This window comes from Microtus ochrogaster, linkage group LG3 (assembly GCF_000317375.1).
Source record: "Microtus ochrogaster isolate Prairie Vole_2 linkage group LG3, MicOch1.0, whole genome shotgun sequence".
In the NCBI taxonomy this organism is placed as follows: Eukaryota; Metazoa; Chordata; class Mammalia; order Rodentia; family Cricetidae; genus Microtus; species Microtus ochrogaster.
The window spans coordinates 37,191,736-37,205,311 of record NC_022029.1 but is presented as its reverse complement, the minus strand read 5'-3'; the positions used below and the strand labels follow the sequence as shown (position 1 = coordinate 37,205,311).

General features: G+C 43.5%; 1 protein-coding gene across 1 annotated transcript in view; it reads left to right on the top strand.

The window, feature by feature from the left end:
• Nucleotides 1-764: 764 nt before the first annotated feature.
• Qpct (glutaminyl-peptide cyclotransferase) overlaps nt 765-13,576 on the top strand; it is a 28,511-nt gene continuing 15,699 nt past the window's right edge. The window contains exons 1-2 of the mRNA XM_005360771.2: nt 765-973; nt 11,999-12,145. Coding sequence (XP_005360828.1) covers nt 854-973; nt 11,999-12,145 — 267 coding nt within the window. The 5' untranslated portion in view covers nt 765-853. The remainder of the gene's footprint in view (nt 974-11,998; nt 12,146-13,576) is intronic.

Here is a 13,576-nt window from a genome sequence, read left to right as displayed (position 1 = left end):
CATTGTTTGGATTTGTGGTTAGTTAATGCCCTATGTAGAATCTGTGGAAGTGGAGGACCACCTAAAATTTGACTTATGCCTTTTCTGTTGGAGACAGTCGTTAGAAATAATTACCTTCAGAGTTACTATATCTTAAATCTCTTCTATTTCAGTAATTACTTCAACCTTACTTGTCAATTTGGGGGTAAGGTGGTCTGCCTTTTAAAGGACCGTTTACTCTTTGTTTACTCTTTGCGAGAAAAGACACACAAGATGGAAACAGGAGCTTTGAGAGGAAACACTTTTCCTAGGGGCTTCCACTCCAGGCTTTCTCCAGGGAGGTCTCAGTTTCCACGGTGTCAAATGGGGTGAGCAGATCAGATACGAGCGCCTAGAAGGAACTGGACCGGTGCCTGGTACAGAGCATTGCTCAAATACTGACTCGGTCCGGGTTTCAATCATAAAGAGGTGCCCAAACTCACTTACAGCCCCCACGTCTGTTAAACCCGTTTCCTTCTTATTACTCCCTCTTATGGCGTTGGGAATCACAGAAAAGGTTTTTCCACGCTCTTCCTTCCTTCCTTTCTTTCATCCTCTCCAAGATAAGGAAGTGGCTTTCTTTGTTTCTTGGATTCGGAAGCTCCTGTCACCCAGGGCATCCCAGTCCCCTGGCTTGCTGGCGCCTGGCGGGGGGCTGGAGGGTAGGAGGGCTGCTGGCTTCTGCTGGCTCGGCTCAGCGGGAGGCCACCGGAGGCGATGGGGAGGCGGGCACAGTCAACTCAAGGGTGGAGAAGGGGGAAGGCAACCGAGGCGCGCTCCCGGGCTCGTGACCGCGGGCCGCCCGGGGAATCCGCGCCCACACACTCTTGCAGAGATGGCAGGCGGCGACGGCTGGCGCGTCGTGGGCACTCTCCACCTGCTGCTGCTGGCGGCAGTCCTGTCCCTGACAGCCGGGAGTGGGAGTCCTGGCACCGCTGCCTGGACGCAGGAGAAGGTGAGGGCCGTTGCGGTGTGCTGTACTTGAATGGCTCTTGGTGCCAAGACCCGGGACTGGGCCACTTCCTCCTGGACTAGCCAGAGGCAGGTCAGGGATGCTGTCCCCCTGCCCAGGCGTCCAGCCCCCACCCCAGCACCTGAGAGACAGCGCTCTCTTTCCCAAGCCTAGGCGCCAGGACTAGGCTCGGGGCTGCTCTGGAGACGCCTGGGGGCTGGGTGATGTCACCCGCCTCCCTTTGGCATCGTTCTAATGGGGGTGTTGATAGGCACAGGAAGTGTGTCTCGCTGCCTGTGCAAGAACAGGGGCATCGGGGCACCACCTCCCATTCGCGACCCTGGAGAACAGCGATCCCCGCACTCCGGGAGCTCCTGAGTGCCTAGACTACTCTAGGGGTGTGCCCGCGAATCCCCAACTAGTACATTCAAGGATGCTCTGTGTGGGGACTGAGTTTCCTTGTGGACTCAGTGCCAAGGTATTGTTAAGATATTTAAATTTAAAAAGGCGCTGGGTGTTTTCAGATACATGAATTGAGTTGTGGAAATCTCATTTTTAAGGAATTCAGAATAAAAATGATTTGCCAAGTCGCTTTGCATGAAGAAAATAGATTCACAATTGCTTCCTTTTCTTGCTCAACAGTTTTGAAATCACCAAATTGTTAAGGGCTGTGCCAATGTTGATGGTTTGGGAATAAAATGGTATGCCTCTAAAGAAACTAAGGACAGCAGCCGTCTGGGATCTGAACTTTGGACGACATTCCTCAATGACAGAAAGCTTTCAGTGTTTCAGACCGTCTGAAATGCTCATTCGCGGGTAGCCTCATGCCCATGTGTATGAACGGCCCACTTGAGGTGAGCTCAGTTTCAGCGAGCTTCACTTCAGGGCTCCCAACAGAGCCCCCACTCACCCCCGGAGGGAGCCTAGCACTGTGAGAAAAGCTGACTTCTGTCACTACAGGATGAGGAAAACAGTTTCCTTCCCAAAAGGCCTCCAAGGCACTCACAAGCGGATGAGCAAATCCTCTTCTCCACTGTTTCAGAGCACTGGGAGGGGATATTCAAGCTGGAATATGGCATCAGGCCAAGGTGTCTTTCAGAGAACTCGAAATGGGTGAGATGTATGGTTGGAAGGAGCCGAGCCACACCCAGGGCCTGTCTGTGGGCACCTGTAGTAGGCAGGGGTGTTTCTAGGTGGGAGAAGATTCTGTGATTCTTAAAATGTTTCAAACTAAGGAGAATCTAACTCTGGAGAAATGTCTTCTGCAATGTGAATTTTTGTTTCCTTTATTTTAAGGAGCCTCTCAGGACTGTTTCCCTGGGAAAGCAAACGCTCTCAAAGGGCACAAAAGTGACAGTCAGCCATGACATTTCTCAGTGAATAGCCCCTCCTGCTTCTTTTCATAAAAAGTCTGCTGGGCAGCCAGCTCTACTTCGTAGCCCGGGAGGTGAATCAGTCCATACTGAGATACACACGCCTTCCTGCCTTTTACGATGCCTGGCTGGTTTAATCAGATGCGGTAGGTGTGCTCTTGATGCACAGGCCTGCCCACAGGAGAAGTGTGATAGCGAAAGCATCGGTTTTGAAATCCATTGCCTTTGTTTGGAAATAAAGGTGTGTCTCTTTTAGTGGCATCGAATGGGCAAAAGCAGATCAACCCTGCTTTATGGCTGTGTTTAGAAGCATGATTTAATGGTTTGAAGCCTAGAAACATTACAGATGATTACACTCCCAGATGGGTCCGCCAATGTATGTATATTGAAGGGTATTGACATGTAGGTACCTTAGTCAGATATATAAAACCACCTCACTTGAATTTCACAGTACCCTGTGGAAGAGTGAGTTTATCTCCATTTAGAGACCAGGAAACAGGATTAGTAAACTAGTGAATTAAGGAGCTAGAATTTGGCTTAAGCTCTCTTCTATCTGTTTCTTCTCACTCTTTCTTTTTAAAGGTAGACAAATATTGGCTGACCAAGGAACAGTGTGTGTGTGTGTGTGTGTGTGTGTGTGTGTGTGCTGATGTGTAGTCTGGAGGACAGAGAAAGAACTTTCTTAATCCTAACCTGAACCCTATTTTTATCTCTCTGGGCCAAGAAGACCCTCATTGGCATTCTGAATCAGGAAGCATGTTTGGGGCATTGTTTCTTCCCCAACCCCTAGACTCTGGTTCCTTGACCTCCCTCCTCCAGTTTTAAAGTCACTGTGAGGCTGAAGGTTGGTGTATATCTAGAAGGACTGTTCCCATAGTCCACCCTCCCCCACACCAGCCCTGGTTCTTTACTACAGATCCATTCTTTTGGTTTAATTGTTTGAAGGATAATCTCATCAAATTAATTCTCCTTTAGACGAGAGCTGCCGGCTATTGAAAAGCTTCCTTAAGAGGAATGTTGAGTTCAACGAACTAATGGGTGCAGCTTCACTTGAAGTGTCCCAGTTGTGAATGTAACATGTACTCATTCTAAAAATCTCCAAAAATACAAAAAAAAGTATTCTAAAAAGGAAACAAACATTTTCATTCTTTAGACAGTTCCTTTTAATCTTTCGGGTGTTTTATTGCCCCTCTATGTGTGTGCACGCGCACATGCACACAGACACGCACACAGATGTATATTTATAGGGATGAGTGACAATGGTTACATTTCAGGTTATTATAAGGATAGAATGAGCATGCACAACAGAACAGTGGCTGTCTTACCTTAAAGCTCATTACATTTTAAAAATAAATATACATAAGTGTTTTTGCTTCATATTGTATTATACATACAGTTTAATATGATTGATAGCATGCCCTGAATCTTACTGAAGCTGATCAAATTTGCTGAAAGCATAGATTGCGAACCCATCATCAGTTGGTAATTCTTCACCTTGAACGGTGAGATTGCTTGCAAATCTCTATCAATAAAACGGAGATGAGAGGTAAGTAGGCTGTCAAAAACTGTTAGCTGTTCTCTGCAGCATTGTATGTGCTTTTGGACCGCATCTCATTCTTCAAGTCCTTAGGGTTTCCCCTTCCCCATCCTCTCAGCTCTTACCCATCCCCCTTTCCACCCCGGAGACTTGTCTGGAAGCAGGAGACTTCAAGGCAGGGACAGAGAGGCCAGCGAGGACCTGGGTGTTAGGAGATGAGAAAGCCAACTCTCATCTGGGAATCTGTCTGGTGGGTAAGAGTCACGGCGCCCGTTTTACACATTCGGCTGCCTTTCTTAGACATAACTACGAAATGAGCAGCTGGGATTGGCCCCTCAGTTGCTGTGTTTCCTTGCTGTTCTGATTTTAAGAAGCAAGCCTGTTCCCACTGGACAAAAGAAGCAGTATCCAGCTCCTTTCTCCTGTGTTTCTACTGCCTGTTGCTCCCACACGTTTCCCAAGTGCTGGCGAGTGGAACTTACAGGTAGCAAACATTTGGTCTGGAAGGCTCACAAAAGATAGAAGCTTGAACTGGCTGTTTTTCTGTAAAGATCCCCCTTACGTTCAGTGTTTTGGAACTTCCACTCCCTCACAAGCTAGGCCGCCTGTCCAAATTATGTAATGAAACTCTCTGGCCTGGGACCATGTGATTAGATGGGAGATGTTTCAGGATCTCTGGTTCACAGGTTTGTTTTAGCTGAAAGATTCTTGTCACCTAGAGCAGACTTCATTGTCCTTTCTGCCTGGATGAAAAGACAAGGCCAGGGCTGTAACAGAGCCTTGTTCCTCTGAGAATGTTGGCACCAATAGAAATTGTCAAAGTACCTTTCAGTTGAAATAAACCATGAATAAGCTTGGGGTTTACATTTGCCATTGGGTTTAATGCGGTTTTGTTTTGTTTTGTTTGTTTGTGGACAGAGTATCACTGTGAAGCTCTGTCATAGGGCTGGACCTCATTGTGTTGACCAGGCTGGCTTCAAGCTTGTACTGATTCTCCTGCCCTTGGCACTCGAGTGCTGGGGTCACAGGTGTGCACCTCCACACCCAGCTTCAATATTGTGTTGGGTTCAGCCCCTGTCCTTCGAGCCTACCCGTTCTTCCCATTTTTGTCTTCTTACTCATTCTTGTTTTGAAACAAGGTTTTTTTTTTGTTTGTTTGTTTTTTGTTTTTCGAGACAGGGTTTCTCTGTGGCTTTGGAGCCTGTCCTGGAACTAGCTCTGTAGACCAGGCTAGTCTCGAACTCACAGAGATCTGCCTGTCTCTGCCTCCTGAGTGTTGGGATTAAAGGCGTGCGCCACCTCACAAGCTAGGCCGCCTGTCCAAATTATGTAATGAAACAAGTTTTTGTAGCTAGTGAATTTTCAGACTAAGATTCCTTTAGTTCAGTGGTCCTCAACCTTCCCAAGGTTGCGACCTTTTAATACAGTTCCTCATGTCGTGGTGACCCCCAACCATAGAAATTATTTTTGTTATTTTAACCTCATAACTGTATTTTTGCTACTATTATGAATCATATTGTAAGTATCTGTGCTTTCTGATGGTCTTAGGCAACCCCTGTGAAAAGGTCATTCAAGCCCCGAAGGTTGAGAATGTTAGTTGAAGGGGTGCTGTTTAGCCCGTGCGAGCCGTATGCTTTCCTGCAGGAGCTTTTGGTGAATCAAGGGACCTGCATAACTGACTGTAGTTGTTTTGCTTTCAGTGTTCTCCAAGAGTGAGGAAGTTTGTTATTTCTGTAATTTTGCAGATGCTTCTGCTCCCAGAAAGAAGGGGGAAGAGTCTCTATATTGAAACACACTTATAAAATCAACCATTTTTGTGGTTTAGCTCAGGAGGTTGAAGAGCAAGAGAGTAATTGAAAGTTTCTGTTCAGGAGCATCCACGGGTCTGTCTGCTAAACTCACTATCGGCTACTAAGAGTTGTCATCCTGCTTTCATACACAGCATCTTTTGCAGTTCAAGGGTGTGATGCTTAAACATGGATCCTCAATTCGACAGGATGTAGGAGCACCTGGAAGACAAATCTCCGTGCCTGTCTGTCAGGGACTTCCTAGATTGGGCTAACTGAGGTGGGAAGACATTTCCTAAGTCAGTTCTCTCCTACAGTATAGAATCTGGGAGTTGGACTCGGGTTATCAGACTTGGTAGCAGACCTCTTTAGCCACTAAGACTTCTCGCTGGTCCAGGAAACAAGAATTTGACATAGAGTTCTTATTTGTCACTGTGACTGCCCCAGGGCAATGAGATCTGAGTTGTTGGGAACATTAAGCAGCAACTAAAATAAAGCTCCCAAACAGGGAACTAGGCTATGTCTTGTCCCCTTGCAACAGGTAGACTGGGAATCAGGACATGTCTTGTCCCGTCGAAACAGGTAATCACCCGGAAGCAGGACATCTCCTGTCCCCTTGCAACAGGCAGCCACATGTGTCTTCTGGCTTTTCTACCTGCTCATGCAATCAGCTGGATTAGCATTTATGAAGACAGAGATGTGATTTTTACTTTTCTACTATGGAAACACACATTCATAGCCAAGACAGTTTTAGAAAAATGCTTAGTTTATCTGTTCATTACTTGAAATTACCCAGTAACTACTGCGTCCAATATGAACCATGCCCTTTTAATTCTAGGTGGAGACAGTTCTAGTCCTCCTAGAGCTTGTAACTTATATGAAGTAAAGACATTGAGCACACCACCTGAGAAGTGGCCTTCAGGCTGAAGCCTGAAGAAGACAAGAGTTTTGAAGGTGAAGAGGAAGGGAAACAGTGTGAAGGGCAGATTGCATTGCTGGGATGCCAAGATCCTAAATATAGAACCTCAAAGTACCTGGATGCTAGGTACTAGATGCTAAGTCCTAGATGCTTGGTACTGGATGCTAGGTACCGAGTGCTAGATAGTCAAAGCAATGAATGGGAGCCAACAGCACACCGTGGGGCTTGCACGGCAGACAGAGAGGCAGACATGTTTTCTTGGATGGTCAAGGAACAACCATGGAGATTCCCCCTTCTCCCCCATTTCTTTGGTTCCCACTTCACATTTCAGTTGTTTTGCCTTTTAGCTTCAGCTTTCTTCTTTAAGAGCTGTTTAACATGAGGGCTTAGATCCTGGAGGTACTAAGGAGTTTAAAGGCTCCAATAACAAATTTGTTTAGGAAATATACTTGGCTGGTGTGTAGGGCTACTTAAGGGCATTTTGAACATATTCTACCTCCCACACTCTGCAACCTTTCCTTCTGTTTATTACTTCCCTTTGTTCCCCAGTTTTGTTTCTACTTTTATGCCATCATATGAGTTTAGATGTATGGAAAGTCTCTAGTTGAATCTTTTATCCCTGCGAGTGATATATGAAAGAAATATACTTTTAAACGTGTGTGTCTCTGTGTGTGATTGTGTTAACACATGTGTGTGGAGGTCAGAGGACCACATGCAAGGGATGGTTTTCTTCTTCCACCATGTGGTTCAGGAGAATGAACTCAGGTTCCTGAGATGTGGCAGCAGGTGCCTTTACCCACTGAATTATCTCCCTGCCCTCCCAGAAATATACTTTAAAATGTATTATTCCTAATTAAAAAAAAAACCAGAAACCTTAATATATCCAGGGACAGTGTCAACATTCAAGAGTAAGGTGGAAGAGCAGAGATGAGGCAGAAGAATGAGCACTGGGTTGGGAACCCACCCACCAGGATGCTTTCCATGGATTTACCTGCAGCTCTGCCTACAGTTGGTTTCTCCAAACCTAAGTGTCCACTGGTGGATGTCAAGGAGGTTGGACTAGATTAGCTCCAAGTGTCTTATCCCATTCTAACATCCTATACTTCTTTACTATATGACAGAGAAAACAAGCACATTGACTGTTTACTAGGATATGTGTGTGTATATATATGTATGTATGTGTATATATGTATACACTCATCTAGTTCTAATTCCCTTTGGATGTCGGTATTAACTCCATTTTGCACACTAAGAAATGGAGCCTCATTAAGGTTAAGTAGCCAGAGCTACAGTTAGTGGTGGGTGCTGAGTTAAAAGATTATATCTGCTCAAACAGCCTTGCTCTCTGCATGATAAACACTGGAGAGTAATATCAGACCATCTACAAGTGCAGAGGGATATAAGCAACAAGGCAGCCAAGGTCTCTAATTCCACAGGTTCTCACTAGCTGCACGGGTGGTCCATATGAAGTGACTTACCTGCGTGATTATTTGGACATATCCAGCTAACACTAATCCTGGAAGGCACAGAGAGATGGCCAGAACACTCTCAATTTCTGTATGGAATTCCAGAGGACTCAATGTCCTTATGTCACCCTCATCCTTCTCTTTAGGGAAGAAGTAATTCGATCAACCATTCACTTCCCTTTGAGGAGGAGTGCCACTTTCCTCTGCGCGCCTGATAAACTTGTAATGAGTGACGGATTCATCAGTTTTGATGTCATAAGAAAATACAGTGTGTGTAAGCCATATTCAGGATATATATTTCAACATCAGGTTTATTTAGCTTTTAAGTTTCATTTTAATAAAAAAAGTGTAATAAAGAGTGTTACAAACCTTAATGGTATTATAAACCTTAATAGAATATTAAGGTAATTTGGCTGATGATTTAAAGGAGCTCCTATTTATCCAGTTATCCAGTTATAAACTCAGGTTGAGAGGAATTTCATCTATCCCCTGAGTCCAGGTTGATAGAAATAGATATTGAGGACTAGGAAGAAGGCCCAGTGGTGCTCACTGTGCAAGCGTGAGGTCATGAGTTGGAATCCCCAAAACCCCTGTAAAAGCTAACTGGGTAGCGTGAGTGCCTGTTATCCTAATATTCCTATGGGGAGATGAGAGACTGGGACAGGAAAGCCCTGAAGCTTTTGGCCAGCAAGCCTGGTCGATGTAGTAAACAAAACAGCAAAGAGACCTTGTCTTAAACAAGGTGAAGGTGAGAATCAACACCTGAGGTCGTCTTCTGAACTCCACATATACACCATGCATGTGCACGTGTGTGTGTGTGTGCGCACACACACACACACATAAATTTAAAATGAAATAATAGATTGCAGGCATATAGTTTTATATTTTATAAATTTATTTATTTATTTTAATCCTGGCCTTTCCCCTCCCTTCTCTCCTCCCAGTCCCCCCACCCCACTATTGTTTTTTTTAAGACTAGTCTTTATTATTTTATTTTATTTTATTACTTTATTTTATGTGTGTCATAGTTAGGGATACTTACTGCTGCTCTGATGAAACGCCATGACCAAAGTAACTTGGGGAGGAACAGGCTAACTTCAGCTTACACTTCCAGGTAACAAACAGTCCATCACTGAGGAAGGTCAGGACAGGAACTCACACAGGGCAGGAACTTGGAGGTAGGAGCTGATGCAGAGCCTTGGAGGGAGCTGCTTACTGGCTTGCTTTCTATGGCTTGCTCAGCCCGTTTTCTTATAGAACTCAGGACCACCAGGTCAGGGATGGCACCACCTACCATGGGCTGCCCACCCATCAATCACTATGAAATTTACCTATAGGTATTTTCTCACTTGAGGTTCCCATCTCTCAGGTAACTATAGCCTGTGTCAAGTGGACACAGAATTAGTGAGCACAATGTTTATGTGCATTTTATCTGCATGTATGTCTGTGTATCATATTTGTGCCATATGCCTACAGACACATGTATGTCTGTGTACCACGTGCATGCCTTATGCCTACAGATACAGGAAGAGGGTATTGAATTTCTTTAGGAGTAAAGTTTTATATGGGTATGAATGAGTCACCATATAGCCCCTGGGAATTAAAACCAGGTTCTGTGGAAGAGCAGCCAGTGCCCTTAACCACTGAACAATCTCTTTAATCCCCAGGAATATAATTTAAAATGTTCTAGCAACTATGTTAAAAGGTAAAAGGTGAAATTAATTTTAACTGTTATTTCATTTACAGTATGTTAAAGTTGTTTCAGTACATAACTAAAAAATATGAATGAGATAACTTTTTTAAAAATCAAAATGTCTTCGAAACTGGTATGTTTGTTAGGTGTGGTAGCGCACACCTTTAATCCAAGGATTGGAGGCCAGCCTGATCTATATAATAAGTTCCTGATCAGCCAAGGATACATAGTGAGACACTGTATCAAAGCAAAAGCAAAACAAAAGAAAACAAGAAAACCATTACCACCACCACCACCAACAAAACAAATCACCACCACTGTTGTAGTAGGAACCTACTTGTTTGTTCCTGGCTGCTCAGCCCTGAAATAATCACACAGAAACCATAGTATTCACAATGCTGTTTGGCCAATAACTTAAGCATATTTCTGGCTAACTCACATCTTAAATTAACCCACCTCCATTAATCTATGTTTACCACAAGTCTGTGGCTTACCGGGTAAAGTTCCGACGTCTGTCTCTGATGGGGCTACATGGCTTCTCCACCTCCACCTTCCTTCTCCCAGCATTCAGTTTAGTTTTCCCTGCCTAGTTCTACTCTTTTGCCCTATGACAGGCCAGGAGAGTTTCTTTATTCATTAATCAATAAAAGCAACATATATACAGAAGGACTTCCTACATCACGCCACCGCCAAGAAAAACCCCAAAGCCCCAAACCTGGTATGTCTATTGCATGTAAAGCACATCTCAATTCACAAGCTACATTTCAAGTCTTTAGTCATGCGTGGCTAGTGGCTTCCTGTAGTGGATAGTGTAGCTCTAGAACAAACTTTTTGACTAGTGTTTTCTGGGGAGTGATACATTAGGAGACTTGGCTGATGCCATGGAGTTTGTATAGATGGCCTCCAACTTCTCTGACAGGCAGTTTTGAAATACCCACAATGCACTGCCTTTCATAAAAGAGCCATACTAGCAAAGTTCATTTCTTTACTGTCAACAGCTTTTTAAGTATTAAACTTTCTTCAGGTAATAGTCTCATAATAGTTCTTTTTTGTTTTTGTCATGTTGGTGTTTTAACATAGGGTTCTTCTGTACAGGCTAGGCTGGTCTTGAACTTGTGATCTTTATGTTTCTGACTCCTAAGTGTTGGTACTACATAAAATTTTTAAATTACAATTATTTATGTGTATGTGTGTATGTACATGTATATCATGATGTGTGTATGTATATGTCCTATGATGTGTGTATGTGCATATATACCATGGAATGTATATAAGTAAACAATGGGGTGTGTGTGTATAACATGATGTATACATTTAAACCATGATGTGTGTGTATATGCACATGTATACCCTGGTATGTGTGTATGTAAACATGGTGTGTGTGTGCATGCATGTGTATAACATGATGTATATGTGTACATGTAAACCATGATATGTGTATATGTACATGTATATCATCATGTGTGTATGTACATGTAAACCATGGTGTATGCGTATATGTGTATATGTGTGAGTGTGCATGTGTACGTGCATGTGTGTGTATATGCATGTGTGTGCATGTGTGTGTATATGCATGTGTGTGCATGTGTGTGTATATGCATGTGTGTGCATGTGTGTGTGTACCATGGTGTGTGTGTTTGTGTATAACGTGACGTGTATGTGTACATGTAAACCATGATGTGTGTATATGTACATGTATACCATCATGTCAACCATGGTGTGTGTACATGTGCGTGTGTGTGTCTATGTGTGCGTGTGCATGTATGCATGTGTGTGTATATATGTGCATGTGTGTGCGTGTGCATGTGTGTGTGTGTGTACCATGGTGTGTATGCGTAGATCAGAGGACACCTTGCTGGCGTCAATTCTCTTCTTCCACCATGGGAGTCCTGGAGACAGAATCAGGTCTTCATGCCTGTTGGCAAGTGCTTATCCGCTGAGTCATCTTGCCAGCCCGTAATTGTTATTTTTACACCTTTGTTTTATAATGCAATTATCCAGAAAAACCATTTAAGTTGCACAGGTTTTAAGTGTGTGAAAAATTCTCACAATAAAAGCATACTGTCAATTTTGTTTTTTAAAACAACTTGTCAAATCTGGAAGAATCAAGGAGCTAATTTTAAGTTGAGTCCTTTATTTCATGTGCCATAACCCTTATTCCTTTGATTTTGTGATTTTAGGGCTACAAATCACAGATGTACCATGTTGTCTTATCATATGCAATTAGAACTAAATCATTTTATTTAATTGCAGAACCACCATCAGCCAGTACATTTGAATTATTCATCTCTTCGCCAAGTTGCAGAAGGCACCAGTATTTCTGAAATGTGGCAAAATGAGTTGAGACCATTGCTGATAGAACGCTATCCAGGATCACCCGGAAGCTATTCTGCCCGTCAGGTAAGAACATAGCTCACTCACCTAAAGGCTTTAAATGTTTTGCTTCACCGTGGGGGATAAGATGATGGCTAAAGTTCTCAGTTGTGTAACATCTGGATACAACATCTCATTACTCACTAGCAGAGGTAGTCAAGGAAGTCGAACATCGGAGCGTAAATGTCTGTTCTGGGTTGAGCGATACCCATGCACTGAAAATCAGTTTCTGTGTGAAATCACTGTCTTGGCTATAGCAGCAACAATACAGGATACTAACTCCTCCACTCTTGGTCACTTCAATAATACATTCCTAGCTTGCTAACCAACTTCTGTCGACCCTAGAGTCCAAACTTTAACAGATTTTTATAGTGCTTGCTTAGCAGTTTCGAGACAAGAGGGGGTTACCGAGCTGCTAGCTTTCTTTCCTCTTGTGGGAAATGTGTGTGTGTGTGTGTGTGTGTGTGTGTGTGTGTGTGTGTGTGGCTATGCACAGCGATCAGCTTCTGTCTAGAGTTGAGCTTCTCAAACATTTGCTTTGACCCACAGTAGAAACCTATTGTGTATTTCACAGACGAGGATGTATAGCAATATATTTAGCTGTAACCTAAGTTTTTTGGAAAACTACTCATTATCAGTAATTTTCTTGGATATTGTAAATTCTATTTTGTGAATTGAAGGAAATACTCATGGTGACCCACTAAACTAGTTCCTAGGTTCACTGATTTTATTACTGCGGTTTGGATGACACTGCTGTAAAGGGTAGAATAAGTCGTAAACAGGGCTAAACCTTGAACTTCTCTGTGCTGTGTCAATGTGCCTGAGCAACGTGAAATTCTACCTCTCCATGTCTGCTTTTTTGAACTAATCCCATTCAGGGGGAGAGCTTGGGAAGGAACGAAACTGGCCTCTCAAAGCCCCTTACTGAATATTCTACTTGCTCAACTTCTTAGACAAAAACCTCGGCAACGACCGCTGTGCCTGCATGTTTCTTTTACCCAAATCATAGCTCTTCTTTATCTACGGTGTAGCTTCTGTCCCCCAATTGTAACCTTGGCAACCGTGTTTGTTGGCTTTTTAGTCTCCTGCTTTTTGTTTGAATAGCTTCTCTACTGAGACCCTAGCGAACTTTCAGCCTTAAGGAATGTATGTGTATCTGAGGATAGATGGCCTTCTGAACCAATGGAGTAAGAAGATGTAAAAGTTGAATCAAGTGAGTATTATAGCCATGGATGACGCCGGGCAGTGGCAGGATGATGATGATGATACTAAGATGGCTAACTTTCATTCTTCCCTTCCTCACTTCCTCCTTTCCTTTCTTTTTATTCATATACATTTTTTGATACACAGTATCTGTCTTCAATCCAGGCTGGCCTAGAACTTACCATGTAGCCCAGGATGGACTTAAACTTGAGACAATCCTCCTGCCTTACTCTCCCAGGATGTATTATTTACAGT